We start from the raw sequence: 15906 nt of genomic DNA on the forward strand, positions 1-15906 counted from the left end.
ACCTTAGGTTTTGCTCTTCAGGCCTTCAACTAATTGGATGAGATCCACCTACATTGTCAATGGTAATCTCCTATACTTAAAGTCAATTGTTTGTAAACATTAATTACATCTACAAAATACTTTCACAGTAACATCTAGACTAGAGTTTGACGAAACAACTGGGCACCATAACCTAACCAAGTTGATGCCTAAAATTAATCATCACTCCATCTCAAATGTCAGTTCCTCTATGATGTCTATAAGATGTAATTCATTCATTCAATTCAATCAAGAGGCATTTGAGTACCTATTCCATGCAAAGTACTGTGTGAACACTTAAATTTAAAGAAGAGAAAGCCACAGATCCTGTTTCTATGGAGTTCACAGTCTAAAGGAGACTATCATCAACATCACCACTGTCATGATCTCCACAGCCATCATCATATCACTAACATTTATTGAGTGTTCTCTGTGCCAGGTACTGCTACAACCATTTACAAGGTTTCATTAATCCACCCAACAGCCTTATGATATCTTAATATTATAATGCTTTGCTCAAATTTAGTCAGGTAGTCTGTGAGAGTGCCAGGATTTAATCTCAGATGTGATTGAATTCTTGCCACAGCAATGGGTTCAGGAAGACAGCCTAAGACTCAGACAGATGTCATAAGAATTCTGAGGAAGGGTACACTGTTGTCTGCCAGGACAACAAACTACTGATTGGAGTGTTTTATCCATTCACATTTAAAAACACTGGATACGACTAGATTTATATCTGCTGTTTTGCTGTTCAGTTTATACACATACCATGTATCTTTTGATTCTTCCATTCATCCTAGGGGTCTCACCTGTATATACATAGCTTAGTGGTCATCCTATGAACCTGTAAGGGTTCCACTCTGTTGATTATCTGTGTGGCTTGGGGAATACATTCAAAGACACAGCCAGATCTGTAGTTTCTACCGAGTTTCACTTTTTGCTGGGCTCGCACTGTCTCTCGTTTGCATAGGCATAGTTTCACAGTCAGCCAGGAATGAGTGGAGAGCTGACCTCAGCCCTCCCTTACTTCTCTGTGAAATTGCTCCCTTACTTCTGTGAACCTTCTGGCAGATGGTTGCTCAATCTAACTGGAACAGCCTTCGGCCTATCAAAACTATGTGGTTTCTTCATCCATTTGCATCCAAATCCACCACATTTAGTTGGTGAAGACACACTGTTTGCCCTTAGGATTCTGACACCAATTCCCATGTGTGGGTTTTCCAACATCAGCAAGCAATTCTCTGTGACACCAGATAGGGGTCCTATAATTTAACTCAGTTCTAACACTACATGGGGATAGTATCAGATCCCACAGGTTAAGGATCAGTCCTACGAGACTGTACCCACCCCACTTCAGATGTCATCCCAACTCTCGGTTGTCGCCTGTGTTTCTGACCAATCCAGCTATAATTTGGAGGTCTCCATGCCCTTCTCCCCTGGTTCAATTAATTGGCTAGAGAGGCTCACAAAACCCAGGAAAATAGTTTACTGTTTACCAATTTATTATAATTGAATATGATAAAGGATACAGCTGAACATCCAGATGGAAGAGATTCATAGAGCAAAGTGGGTGGGAAGGGACATGGAGCTCCCATGCCCTCTCTAGGCACACAACTCTCGCAGCACCTGCCTCAGACGTTCACCTAAGAGCTCTCTAAACCAAACCCCTATGGGGTTTTGTGGAGGCTTCAGTACTATATCCACAATTGATTAATTACTGGCCATTGGTGTTTTAATGCAATCTCCAGCCTCATATACCCTCCCCACAGGTCAGGGTGCTGAAAGTTCCAACCCTCTAACACATGTTTGTTCTCCCTGGCAATTAACCCTCATCCTTAGGCTATCTAGGGGCCTTTCAAAAGTTACCTCAAAAACATAACAAAACAAGTAAAACACCTTTATTGCTCCTACCACTTAGAAAATTCCAAGGGTTTTGGAAGTTCTGTGCCAGAAAAAGGATAAAACCAAATATATATTTCTTAGATCAATGAAACAGAATAGAGAACCCAGAAATGGACCCACAAATGTATGGCCAACTAATCTTTCACAAAACAGGAAAGAATATCCAATGGAATAAAGACAGTCTCTTTAGCAAGTGGTGTTGGGAAAACTGTACAGCAACATGCAGAAAAATGAACCTGGACCACTTTCTTACACCATACAAAAATAAACTCAAAATAGATGAAAGACCTAAATGTAAGACAGGAAGCCATCAAAATTCTAGAGGAGAAAGTAGGTTAACAACCTCTCTGACCTCGTCCATAGAAACTTCTTACTTGACATGTCTCCAGAAGCAAGGGAAACAAAAACAAAAAATGAACTATTGGGACCATCATCTGGACAGTGAAGGAAACAACCACAAAACTAAAAGGCAACCAACAGAATGGGAGAAGATATTTGCAAATGACATTTCAGATAAAGGGTTAGTATCCAATATCTATAAAGAACGTATCAAACTCAACACCCCAAAAATAAATAATCCAGTGAAGAAATGGGCAAAAGACAAGAATAGACACTTTTCCAAAGAAGACATCCAGATGGCCAACCGACACATGAAAAAATACTCAACATCACTCATCGTCAGGGAAATACAAATTAAAACCACAATGAGGTATCACCTCATACCAGTTAGAATGGCTAAAATTAACAACTCAGGCAACAACAGATGCTGGCGAGGATGCGGAGAAAGAGGATCTCTTTTGCACTGCCAGTGGGAATGCAAACTAGTGCAGCCACTCTGGAAAACAGTATGGAGGTTCCTCAAAAAGTTAAAAATAGAACTACCCTACGACCCAGCAACTGCACTACTAGGTACTTATCCAAGGGATACAGGTGTGCTGTTTCAAAGGGGCACATGTACCCCAATGTTTATAGCAGCGCTATTGACAATAGCCAAAATATGGAAAGAGCCCAAATGTCCATCGACAGATGAATGGATAAAGAAGATGTGTTATAAAAAAAAAAAAAAGAAGAAGATGTGGTATGTATATATACAATGGAGTATTACTCAGCAATCAAAAAGAATGAAATCTTGCCATTTGCAACTATGTGGATGGAACTAGAGGGTATTATGCTAAGCGAAATAAGTCAGAGAAAGACAAATATCATATGACTTCACTCATATGAGGAATTTGAAATACAAAACAGATGAACATAAGGGAAGGGAAGCAAAAATAATATAAAAGCAAGGAGAGGGACAAAACATAAGAGACTCTTTTTTTATTTTTTTTTTTTCTTTCAACGTTTTTATTTATTTTTGGGACAGAGAGAGACAGAGCATGAACAGGGGAGGGGCAGAGAGAGAGGGAGACACAAAATCGGAAACAGGCTCCAGGCTCCGAGCCATCAGCCCAGAGCCTGACGCGGAGCTCGAACTCACGGACCGCGAGATCGTGACCTGGCTGAAGTCGGACGCTTAACCGACTGCGCCACCCAGGCGCCCCAAGAGACTCTTAAATATGGAGAACAAACAGAGGGTTACTGGAGGGGTTTGGGGGGGCAATGTGCTAAATGGGTAAGGGGCATTATGGAGGACACTTATTGGGAAGACCACTGGGTGTTATACATAGGGAGGAATCACTGGAATCTACTCCTGAAATCATTATTGCACTATATGCTAACTGACTTGGATGTAAATTAAAAATAAATAAATATTTTTTAAAAATTACAATATCACAGTCTTACTGCCCAAACCTGATTCCGACCCCTCTGGCAGCAGAGCTGTTGATTTTTCTGCCCAACCCCAGGATGGTGAAGCTACAATTTCTCACTGGCCAAGTAGGGTATGGAAGCTGTCTCAGGCAAGAAGGCCACATGTTCCTGCCATTTTTATCCAAATCTTTGGCCATTATTTAAGTATAAACACTTAATCTGTCTTTTTTTTTTAATTCCAGTTAGTTAACATACAGTGTAATATTAGTTTCAGGTGTACAATACAGTGATTCAACACTTGCTTATAACCTTAAACAGGCTTAATCTGTCTTAATTGCCAGTTTTCAGTGTCCTAAAACTGGTGCTTATGACAATTTTGTCCAGTTTTATACTTATTTTGTATGGAGAGAGGAATAGTCAACCTCTTCACACCACCATTACCAGAAGTAATTATATGTATGTGTATATATGTGTGTGTGTGTGTGTGTGTGTGTGTGTGTGTGTGTGTATTTTTTGTCTTAGTAATCCAACATCTGAATGTATGTAAAAGTAACCCAAAGTAAATGAAGAAGATACCTATTAACGGTCCATACTTTTATGTTTATATTGTCAATTTGGTATAATATAGCCTTTTAAATTTCTTTCAAAACACCATAATTTTTTTAAAATGTTTATTTACCTTTGAGAGAGAGAAAGACAGAGCATGCATAGGGGAGGGGCAGAGAGAGAGGGAGACAGAATCTGAGGCAGGCTCCAGACTGCATGCTGTCAGCACAGAGCCTGACATGGGGCTTGAACTCACCAACCATGAGATAATGACCTGAGCTGAAGTCAGATGTTTAACCAACTGAGCCACCCAGGTGCCCTCAAAACACCATAATGTTAAAATCAGATTTTTTTTTCATTGCAGGCTTCCATACATTTGCTGAAACACTCTTTGAAGGTTTTTATAATAGAAGATAGCTAACTGACACTGAAAATATCTCAAAGGAAGTATATTTTCATAGATTTACTAGTCAACTTTTACACTTCCAGCAAGCTGAAGTTGCTATTTCCAAGGACAGAGCATATCATAAATCTAGACCTACAGGGAAAACTATTTAATTCACCATATTGGCTCATATGTCACCCCATTTCCCTTACTCAAACAACTTAAACATTTTATAAAATTAGTAAAAAAATGTTTGCCCAAATTATTTGAACCTATACATCTTTTGCTTTTTTCTTCTTTGAAATAGCAGGGTCTTCTCTCAGCTTCTCTAAGTGGAAGACATTTTCAGGGATAAAAATATGTGTAAATCACCCAACAAAAGTTGAACGGAGTTGGAGGAAAGGATGGAAGAATTGGCTATCGCATTGTAGCTTTCACATTTAGTTATATGAATATATATTTCCATGACATGAACATACAACAATCTATCCAAACTCCTACTAATGAACATTTAAATTATTGCAATTTTTCACTATTATGAACCATGCTATCAGTGAACACCCCTAGAAAAATCTCTTAGTATACCAGACAGAATACATCCCCCAGGTACACACCTAGAAGGCAACAGGCTATGAGAATCTTTGCCTTTATTAGATGATTCTGAACTGTGGTAGTTTTCACACTTCTGATAGTGTCAGATTTTATTAAATTTTACCAATCTTATGGCTACAAAAATGAAATCATACGGTTTTTTTCATTTGGATTTCCCCATATGCTGATGAGGATTCAGCACCTTTTCAAATGTTTATTGGTCATTCTTCTGAGGGAATAATAAAGAAAAGAGAAAAGAGAGATAGGGAATGTGGGGAGGCAGGACGCAGGTGGCAGAAGGAAAAAAGAGAAATCTGAATAATACAAGGCAAAATAACACTTGTTAATTCTAGATGAAAGATGCATAGGTTCTGTTATATCATTTTCATTCAGATTTATGTTTAAAATAACATCATAATTTCATTAAAAATTATGTTTTGAACCAAATTAAACTTTGAATCAGTTCTTCACATTTCAGGTATTAAAGGCTATATGGTGCTTTTAACAGTGATCCCATATCACAAATTGATTCCGAAAATAGTAAGCACTTACTCGAAGGCCAGAAATCCTCCTCATGGTAACCTGGCGGTTTGAATCATGGTGTCCAGAAATTTGGTTTGGACCCGGGAACATGAAATCTCGTGTATTTTCATCATATGTAGACAGTGTTTCACCCACTACAAAAAAGATATACTATGACTCAAACTATAACAAAATATTCTATTCAGAAGCAAAATCATCAGGTACAAAAATATATAGTGCCTGATGCCTTACTGAAATATCTGCTTCATGTCATGTTTGTTTGTTTTCCTATGAAAGGAAAATTTAAAGCAAGTTATGTTAAATGGATTCCTTATTCAGAAATGTAGTACATAATGACATTCTCCTTTCCCTTTATAGAAGGGAGATGTTCATGTAAATTTTATGAGTACCTACATGTTTCTAGAGAAAAAAAGTCCTTGTAAACCTATCAAATTGGTATGACATTTATACAAACCTGAAACTTAATTACTATCTCCACAAATTTTTTCTACCTTCCATTCCTTTCTACCTGACATTATAAGACATTACGGTACATGTTGGGAAAAAATGTAGACATTCTCTAGAATTCATGGTTACCTGAATTATGTATATATGTAATATTCAAAATATTTAAGATTACTAATTTTCAATAACATATAGTTCTCCATTTTTCACATAAAATAATTATTTAAGGTAGATTTTTCCTATAATCATAGAAGTAAATAACAAAAATCAAGCCAGTCTCCATATTTTAATTCTACCTATCCCAGAGATTTGTAGTATTTACTAAACAGTTAAGGTTTTATTCCCCTCCATTCCTAGTAACAGTCAACACACAAAAAAAGGATAATTACTTTATCAACAAAAAAATAGAGTTTGGGAAAAATCACAAAAACTCAGAAGTCAGTTTTTATGAATGTCCCAAAATATGCTAGAATGATAGCATGTAATTTTCCATTTTCCATTATTACTATTTATTCAATCTTAGAACAATATGTTCAAATACTATTTATGTCAATCTTTCTGAATATATTATTTTCATCTATTGACATTTTACATTTATGGACCAATACTAGAAACTCAACATTGTTCTTAATTTGGGAAGGAGGGGAAAAGATGGTATTTTTAAGCATTCTTTTAAATGGGTTTGCACATCAATTACCTTATCAAAATATAATACAGTACCTGGTGGAACTAGTTGAATCAACTCAAACAATGCAGTATCATCTGAAAGTTTAAAGAAAAATTTCCTTAGACAAATTAATAATAAACAAAAATCAGTTACTCTAATCACAAGTCTCTAAAAGTCATGTATATGTATACATATGTATATATGTATATGTACATACATATGTATATGTATACATATGTATATATGTGTGTGTGTGTGTGTGTGTATATATATATATGTATATATATATTTTGGTTGCCATATCTCTTAGGGCTTTACTATTCTATAGTGGAGATTAACCCTTCAACCTCTCTGGAGTTTTTCTGATTTTTTTTAATTTTATTTTTTTAGAGCAGTTTTGGGTTTACAACAAAACTAGAGAGGGAAGTACAGAGATTTCCCATATATCTCTGTCCACACACATGCACAGCCTCCCTACTATCAACCTCACTCACAGGAATGGCACGTTTTTGTTTTTGTTTTTGTTTTTTTTTACCAAGGATAAACCCCCATAGTTCCATCATAATCACCCAAAGTCCATAGTTTACCTTAGGGTTCAGTCTTGGTGATGTATACTCTGTGGGTTTGGACAAATGTATAATGACATATTCCATCGTTATAGTATCACCCATAGTATTTTCACTTCCCTGATTTCCCTCTGTGCTCTTGCCTATTCATCTCTCTGTTCCACTTCAATTTGCCTCCACAAGCAACCACTGATCTTTTCATTGTCTCCAGTTTTGCCTTTTCCAGAATGTCATGTAGTTAGAATCATATAGCGTTCAGGTTTTTCCCATTGGCTTCTTTCACTCAGTAACACACATTTCAGGGTCCTTCATGTTATTGAAGGCTTGATAGCTCATTTCTTTTTCTTAAATGTTTATTTATTTATTTTTTTGGTCGGGGTGGGGGAGGTGGCACAGAGAGAGAAGGAGACAATCCCAAGCAGGTTCCGTGATCTCAGCACAGAGTCCAATGCAGGGCTCAAACTTACACACTGTGAGATCATGACTTGAGCCGAAATCTAGTATGGGACACTTAACCAACTGAGCTACCCAGGTGCCCTGATAGCTCATTTCTTTTAAGTGTTGAATAATATTCATTGTCTGGATATACCACACTTTATTTATCCATTCATCTACTAGGGGGCATCTTGGTTGCTTCCAAGTTTTGACAGTTATAAAAAAAGGCTTCTATAAACAAGCTTGTGGAGAAAGGAGTTCAGGTGGTGGAGGAGCAGGGAGACCTTCAGCTTGTCTCGTCCCTCAAATAAAGCAAGTTATCAAATAACTCTGAACACCCAAGAAATCAATCAGAGGTCTGAGAGAACAAAAAGAGCAAATCAACAGGTAGAAAAATGACCACCTTCTGGAAGGAGAGAGTTTACTTGGGGGAGACATAGCTGTGGGTACAGAGGCTGTGAGGGAGCCTGCTTACAGAAGCTACTGCAAAGTATTATAAGCAGCAGAGTACAAAATCTGAACTTTAGAAGTCCACCACCATGTGGGATGTGCCTGGATTAAAGGTGCTCAGGTGGCAAACCAGGGCAGAATCCCAGAAGTGACAGCATGGTCTGAGGATCCACTGGGTCACAAGAAAGACGGGTCAGGCCAACCTGCTGCACTGTTCCCAAGCATAGGAGTGGGTACTCGGGCTGAGGGCAGTGAGCTAAGGCAGGGTGCTGGCTTTCTGCTCTGTTTTGACATAAACTCTGAACCACTGTGGGGTCTGTGACTGCTTTCCTCACACTGGCTGGCAAAGGGCAAAAGCATAGCAAGATGCTCCCCCAGGGGAACAGCTTGGGTCCCTGTGCAGGATTCCCTAAAATTCGTGTAGTTTTGAAACTTAGTCGTGTGCCTGAGATAAAAAAGCTCAGATCAGGCAGGGTGAACGCATGGTTCTCACGAAAACCAGGTACACAAAAGGGGTGACTACTCTTCTGTGAGGGTTTGTTGAAGAGTGGGCGGTGTGAACTTTCAGCTCCAGGGCTAGGGAGCTGTGCATCCTGTCCATCTGAACTGAAAGCCTTCAGGGAGCAAAACAGCACCACCTAGTGGAGGATGGAGCCACGTACACAAAGCACAACCCCCTCCTTTTCACCTCGTCCCGGCCCATTTTCACTGAAACAAGTCAGCCTGAAAATCAGCACAGAAGGTCGGTCCCCCAGAAGACCAGCACAAACAACTCAACACCAAGTCTATTGATCATAGAATGTTGCAAAGCTTCAGCTCTAGGGGAAACAGGATCTAACTTCCTTTTTACTTTCATCCCCTTTTATTATTATTTATTTTCTCAAGTATCTTCTTAGTTTTTCTCAAGTTCTTTTTTCTGTTATCTATTTTCTCTATTCTATTCTATTTTATATTACTTATACTTTTGGATCTAGATTATTTTTTTTTAATATTTATTTATTTTTGAGAGAGAGAGAGACAGAGCACGAGAGGGAGAAGGGCAAAGAGAGAGGGAGACACAAAATTCGAAGCAGGCTCCAGGCTCTGAGCTGTCATCACAGAGCCTGATGCGGCGCTCAAACCTAACCCATGGACCATGAGATCGTGACCTGAACTGAAGTCAGACACTTAACCAACTGAGCCACCCAGGCACCCCTAGATCTAGATTCTTTTAACAAGCAAAACAAAACACACCACGGATCTAGTTTTTTGGTTTTGGTTTTGGTTTTTTTGTCTTGGTTTTTTTTTTCTTTCTTCTATTCTTTTCTGGACAAAATGATGAGACAGAAAAATTCACTCCAAAAGAAAGAACAGGAAGTAGAACTCACAGCCAGGATTTAATCAGTACAGATATAAGTAAGATGTCTGAACTAGAATTTAAAACAATGATTATGAGAAATAAATAAATAAATAATAAATAAGTAAAACAATGATTATGAGGATACTAGCTGAGCTTGAAAAAAGCATAAAGACATCAGAGAATCCCTTTCTGCAGAGATGAAAGAACTAAAATCTAGTCAGGCTAAAATAAAAAATGGTCAAACCAAGATGCAAACCCAAATGAAGGCCATAAAAATGAGGATGGACGAAGCAGAGGAGCAGAGTAATATAGAAGGTAAAATTATGGAAAATAATGAAGATGAAAAGAGGGAAAGAAAAGTAATGGATCACAAAGGTATACTCAGGGAATTCAGCAACTTAGTAAAATGTGACAAAATTCATACAGAAGGAATCCCAGAACATGAAGAGAGAGAAAAGGTGGCAGAAGGTTTATTCATAAAAATTATAGCTGAAGATTTCCCTAATCTGAGGAAAGACACAGACATCAAAATCCAAAAAGCACAGGGAACTCCCATTAAATTCCACAAAAGCCAACCATTGCCAAGGCATACAGTCAAATTCACAAAATACACAGACAAGGAAAGAATCCCAAAAGGAGCAAGGGAAAAAAGTCCATAACCTATAAGGGAAGAAAAATCAGGTTCACAGCAGATCTATCTACAGAAACTTGGCAGGCCAGAAAGGAGTGGCAGGATATATTCAACGTGCTGAATTGGAAAAATATGCAGCCAAAAATTCTTTATCCGGCAAGGCTGTCATTCAGAATAGGAGAGATAAAGAGTTTCCCAGACAAACAAAAACTAAAGAGGTTTGTGACCACTAAACCAACGCAGCAAGAAATTTTAAGGGGGACTCTTTGAGTGGAGGAAAAAGACCAAAAGCAACAAAGATAAGAAAAGACCAGGGGCGCCTGGGTGGCTCAGTCAGTTAAGTGTCCTACTTCGGCTCAGGTCATGATATCATGGTCCGTGAGTTCAAGCCCCACGTCGAGCTCTGTGTTGACAGCTCAGAGCCTGGAGCCTGCTTCAGATTCTGTGTCTCCCTCTCTCTCTGACTTCCCCCGTTCATGCTCTGTCTCTCTCTGTCTCAAAAATCAATAAACATTAAAAAATATTAAAAAAGAGAAGACCAGAGAATGCCACCAGAAACACCAATTCTATAGGTAACACAATGGCACTAAATTCATACCTTTCCATAATCACTTTGAATGTAAAAGTTCTAAGTCAAAAGACCTAGGGTAACAGAATGGATAAAAACACAAGATCCATATATGTGTGTGTGTGTGTATACATACATATATATTCCCCCTAAGCAGAAAACCAACAAGGAAATGATGTCTTTGAATGGCACACTGGACCAGACAGACTTAACATATGTTTGGAACGTTCCATCCTAGGGGCATGTGGGTGGCTCAGTCAGTTAAGCATCTGACTCTTGATTTCAGCTCAGGCCATGATCTCATAGTTCATGGTATCAAGCCCTGTATCAGGCTCGGTGCTGACAGCATGGAGCCTAGCAGGCTCCTAGCAGGGATTCTCTCTCACCATCTCTACCCCTCCCCCATTCATATTCTCTCTCTCTCTCTCTCTCTCTCAAAATAAATAAATAAACTTAAAAAAATAAAGAACATTCCATCCTAAAGAAGCAGAATACATATTATTTTCTAGTGCCCATGGAACATTCTCCAGAATAGATCACATTCTGGGTCAGAAATCAGCCCTCAACAAGTACAAAAAGATTGAGATCGTACCATGCATATTTTCAGATCACAACACTATGAAACTTGAAATCTACCACAAGAAAAAAACTGGAAAGCCCTCAAATACATGATGGTTAAAGAACATCTTATTAAACAATGAACAGGTTAACCAGGAAATTAAAGAAGAAATAAAGAAATATATGGAAGCAAACAAAAATGAAAACATGACAGTCCAAAACCTTTGGAATACAGCACAGGCAGTCCTAAGAGGGAAGTATATTGCAATTTAGGCCTATCTCAAGAAGCAAGAAAGGTCTCAAATATACAACCTAACCTTTTACCTAAAGGAGCTAGAAAAGGAACAGCAAATAAAGCCCTAGTCAGCAGAAGAAGGGAACTAATAAAGATTAGAGCAAAAATAAATGATATGGAGAGCCTTTCCCCTACAGTGAGGAATGAGACAAAGATGTCCACTCTCATGATTACTATTTAACACAGTACTGAAGTCTTAGCCTCAGCAATCAGACAACAAAAAGAAATGAACAGCATCCAAATTGGCAAGGAAGAAGTCAAATTTTCACTATCTGAAGAAAACATAATATTCTGTGTAGAAACCTGAGCAATTCCTATCAAAATAACACCAGCATTCTTCACAGAGCTAGAACAAACAAACCTAAAATTTGCATGGAACCAGAAAAGCCCCTGAATAGCCAAAGTAATCTTGAAAAAGAAAACCAAAGCATCACAATCCTGGACTTCAAGTTGTAATTATCAAGACAGTATGGCACTGGCACAAAAACAGACACGCATATCAATGGAACAGAACAGACAACCCAGAAATGGACCCACAAACGTATGGCCAACTAATCTTTGACAAAGCAGGAAAGAATATCCAGTGGAATAAAGACAATCTCTTCAGCAAGTGGTCCTGGGAAAACTGGACAGCGACATGCAGAAAAATGAACCTGGACCACTTTCTTATACCATACACAAAAATAAACTCAAAATGGAAGAAAGACCTAAATGTAAGACAGGAAGCCATGAAAATCCTAGAGGGGAAAACAGGCAAAAACCTCTTTGACCTTGGCCACAGCAACCTCTTACTCAACACGTCTCTGGAGGCAAGGGAAACACAAGCAAAAATGAACTATTGGGACCTCATCAAAATTAAAAGCTTCTGCACAGCAAAGGAAACAATCAGCAAAACTAAAAGCCAACCAACAGAATTGGAGAAGATCTTTGCAAATGACATATCAAATAAAGGGTTAGGATCCAAAATCTATAAAGAACGTATCAAACTCAACACCCAAAACACAAATAATCCAGTGAAGGAATGGGCAAAAGACATGAACAGGCACTTTTCCAAAGAAGACGTCCCAATGGCTAACAGACACATGAAAAAATGCTCAACATCACTCAGCATCAGAGAAATACAAATGAAAACCACAATGAGGTATCACCTCACACCTGTCACAATGGCTAACGTTAACAACTCAGGCAACAACAGATGTGGGCGAGGATGCAGAGAAAGAGGATCTCTTTTGCACTGCTGGTGGGAATGCAAACTAGTGCAGCCACTCTGGAAAACAGTATGGAGGTTCCTCAAAAAGTTAAAAATTGAACTACCCTACGACCCAGCAATTGCACTACTAGGTATTTATCCAAGGGATACAGGTGTGCTGTTTTGAAGGGGAACATGCACCCCAATGTTTATAGCAGTGCTATTGACAATAGCCAAAGTATGGAAAGAGCTCAAATGTCCATCGACAGATGAATGGATAAAGAAGATGTGGTATGGTACATATATATAATGGAGTATTACTTGGCAATCAAAAAGAATGAAATCTTGCCATTTGCAACTATGTGGATGGAACTAGAAGGTATTATGCTAAGTGAAATTAGTCAGAGAAAGACAAATATCATATGACTTCACTCATATGAGGAATTTAAAATACAAAATAGATAAATACAAGGGAAGGGAAGCAAAAATAATATAGAAGCAGGGAGGGGAACAAAACATATGAGACTCTTAAATACAGAGAACAGAGGGCTGCTGGAGGGATTGTGGGGGGGTGGGCTAAATGGATGAGGGACATTAGGAATTTATAAATAAAAATAAACATTAAAAATTTTTTTTAATTAAAAATAAATAAAACTAAAAAAAAAAAAAAAGAAACCTGAAAGACTCCACCAATAAATTGCCAGAACTGATACATGAATTCAGCAAAGTCGTAGGGAATAAACCAATGCAGATATCTGTTGCATTTTTATACATCAATAATGAAGCAGCAGAAAAAGAAATCAAGGGCTCTATCCCATTTACAATTGCACCAAAAAACATAAAATACCTAGGAATAAACCTAACTAAACAGGTAAAAGATCTGTACTCCGAAAACTAGAGAGCATTTATGAAAGAAATTGAGAGGACTTAAAGAAATGGAAAAGCATTCCATGCACATGGATCAGAAGAACAAACATTGTTAAAATGTCTATATTATCCAAAGCAATCTACATATTCAATACAATCCCTATCAAAATACCACAAGTATTTTTGCAGAGCTAGAACAAACAATCTTAAAATTTGTACGGAATCACAGAAGACCCTGAATAGCCAAAGCAATCCAGAAAAAGTAAAGCAAAGCTAGAGGCATCATGGTTCTAGGCTTCAAGCTATATTACAAAGCTGTAGTCATCAAAACAGTATGGTACTAGCACAAACACAGACACTTAGACAAATGGAACAGAATAGAAAATCCAAAAATGGACCCACAACTATATGGTCAACTAACCTTTGACAAAGCAGCAAAGAATGTCTAGTGGAAAAAAGACAGTCTCTTCCACAAATGGTGTTAGGAGAACTGAACAGCAAAGTGCAGAAGAATGAACCTGGGCCACTTTCTTACACCACACAAAATAAATTCAAAATGGATGAAAGACCTAAATGTGAGACAGGAAACCATCAAAACGTTACAGGAGAAAACAGGTAGAACTCATCATCAGGGAAATACAAATCAAAACCATGATGAGATACCAGCTTACTACACCTTTCAAAATGGCTAGAATTAACAACACAAGAAACAACAGATGCTGGCAAGGATGCGGAAAAAGGGGAACCCTATTTGCACTGGTGTAGTGCAAACTGATGTAGCCACTCTGGAGAACAGAGTTGAGGTTCCTCAAAAAACTAAAAATAGACCTACCCTATGATCCAACAATTGCACTTCTAAATATTTATTTACCCAAAGGATACAACAACACAGATTCAAAAGGGTACATGCACCACAACATTTACAGCAGCATCAGCAATAGCCTAACTATGGAGAAAGCCCAAATGTCCATCAAATGAATAAAGACATTGTATACACACAAACACACACACAATGTGTGTGTATATATATATATATATATATATATATATGTACACACATACAGTGAATATTACTCAGCCAACAAAAAGAATAAAATCTTGCCATTTTCAACGATGTGGATGGAGCAAGAATGTATTATGCTAAGCAAAAAAGGTCAATCAGATAAAGACAAATACCATATGATTTCACTCATATGTGGAATTTAAGAAACAAAACAGATGAACAACATTTGGGAAAGGGGGTAAAAAAGAGAAGAAAGGGAAACCAACCAGAAGATACTCCTTTTTTTTCTTTGATTGTTTTTTTTTTTTGATAGAAAGAGCACACGTGGTGGGGGAGGGGCAGAGAGAGAGGGAGAGAATCCCAAGCAGGCTCTGTGCTACAGCACAAAGCCCGGGGCAGGACTTGATACAAACCAAAAACACAAGAGACTCTGTTTTTTAATGTTTATCTTACAGACAGAGAGAAAGAGAGCACGCTCATGTGTGTGAAGGACTGGGGGAGGGGCAGAGACAGAGAGGGAGTCACAGAATCTGAAGCAGGTTCCAGGCTCCGAGCTGACAGCACAGAGCCTGACACAAGGCTCGAACTCACGAACCATGAGATCATGACCTGAACCAAAGTGGGACACTTAACTGACTGAGCCACCTAGGTACCCCACCACAAGAGACTTGTGAGAGACTATCTTAAGGATAGAGAACAAATTGAGGTTGGTGGAGGGAGGTGGGTAGGGGACAAGCTAGATGGGTGATGGCTGTTAAAGAGGATACTTATGTGATGAGCACTGGGTGTTGTATAAAGTGACAAATCACTGAATTGTACTCCTGAAACCAATACTGTACTGTATATTAACTGACTAAAATTAAAAACAAACAAACAAAACCTTGTGCAGGCTATTGTGCAGGTTTTTATGTGGACATAAGTTTTCAACTCCTTTGGGTAAATACCAAAAGGAGTAGCTGCTGTATGTTAAGACTGTGTTTAGTTTTGTAATAAACTGCCAGACTGTCTTCTAAATTGCTGTTCCATTATGCATTCCCACCAGCAGTATATAAGAAGAGTTCTTGTTGCTCAGTATCCCCACCAACATTTGGTGCTGTCAGTGTTTTGGATTTTGGCCATTCTAGGTTTTTGGTGATAACTTGTTTTAATTTGAATTTCCC

At 38.3% G+C, this 15906-nt stretch overlaps 1 protein-coding gene across 2 annotated transcripts in view; it reads right to left on the reverse strand.

The window, feature by feature from the left end:
• The window catches only part of SPATA6 (spermatogenesis associated 6), a 142985-nt gene that overhangs the window by 84074 nt on the left and 43005 nt on the right, over positions 1 to 15906 (reverse strand). For both annotated transcript variants that reach the window (XM_043574929.1, XM_043574928.1), the window contains exons 4-5: positions 6899 to 6940; positions 5744 to 5868 (exon numbers count right to left, since the gene is read on the reverse strand). In XM_043574929.1, the coding sequence (XP_043430864.1) occupies positions 5744 to 5868; positions 6899 to 6940 (167 nt within the window). The remainder of the gene's footprint in view (positions 1 to 5743; positions 5869 to 6898; positions 6941 to 15906) is intronic.

Source organism: Prionailurus bengalensis, chromosome C1 (assembly GCF_016509475.1).
Source record: "Prionailurus bengalensis isolate Pbe53 chromosome C1, Fcat_Pben_1.1_paternal_pri, whole genome shotgun sequence".
Classification (NCBI taxonomy): Eukaryota; Metazoa; Chordata; class Mammalia; order Carnivora; family Felidae; genus Prionailurus; species Prionailurus bengalensis.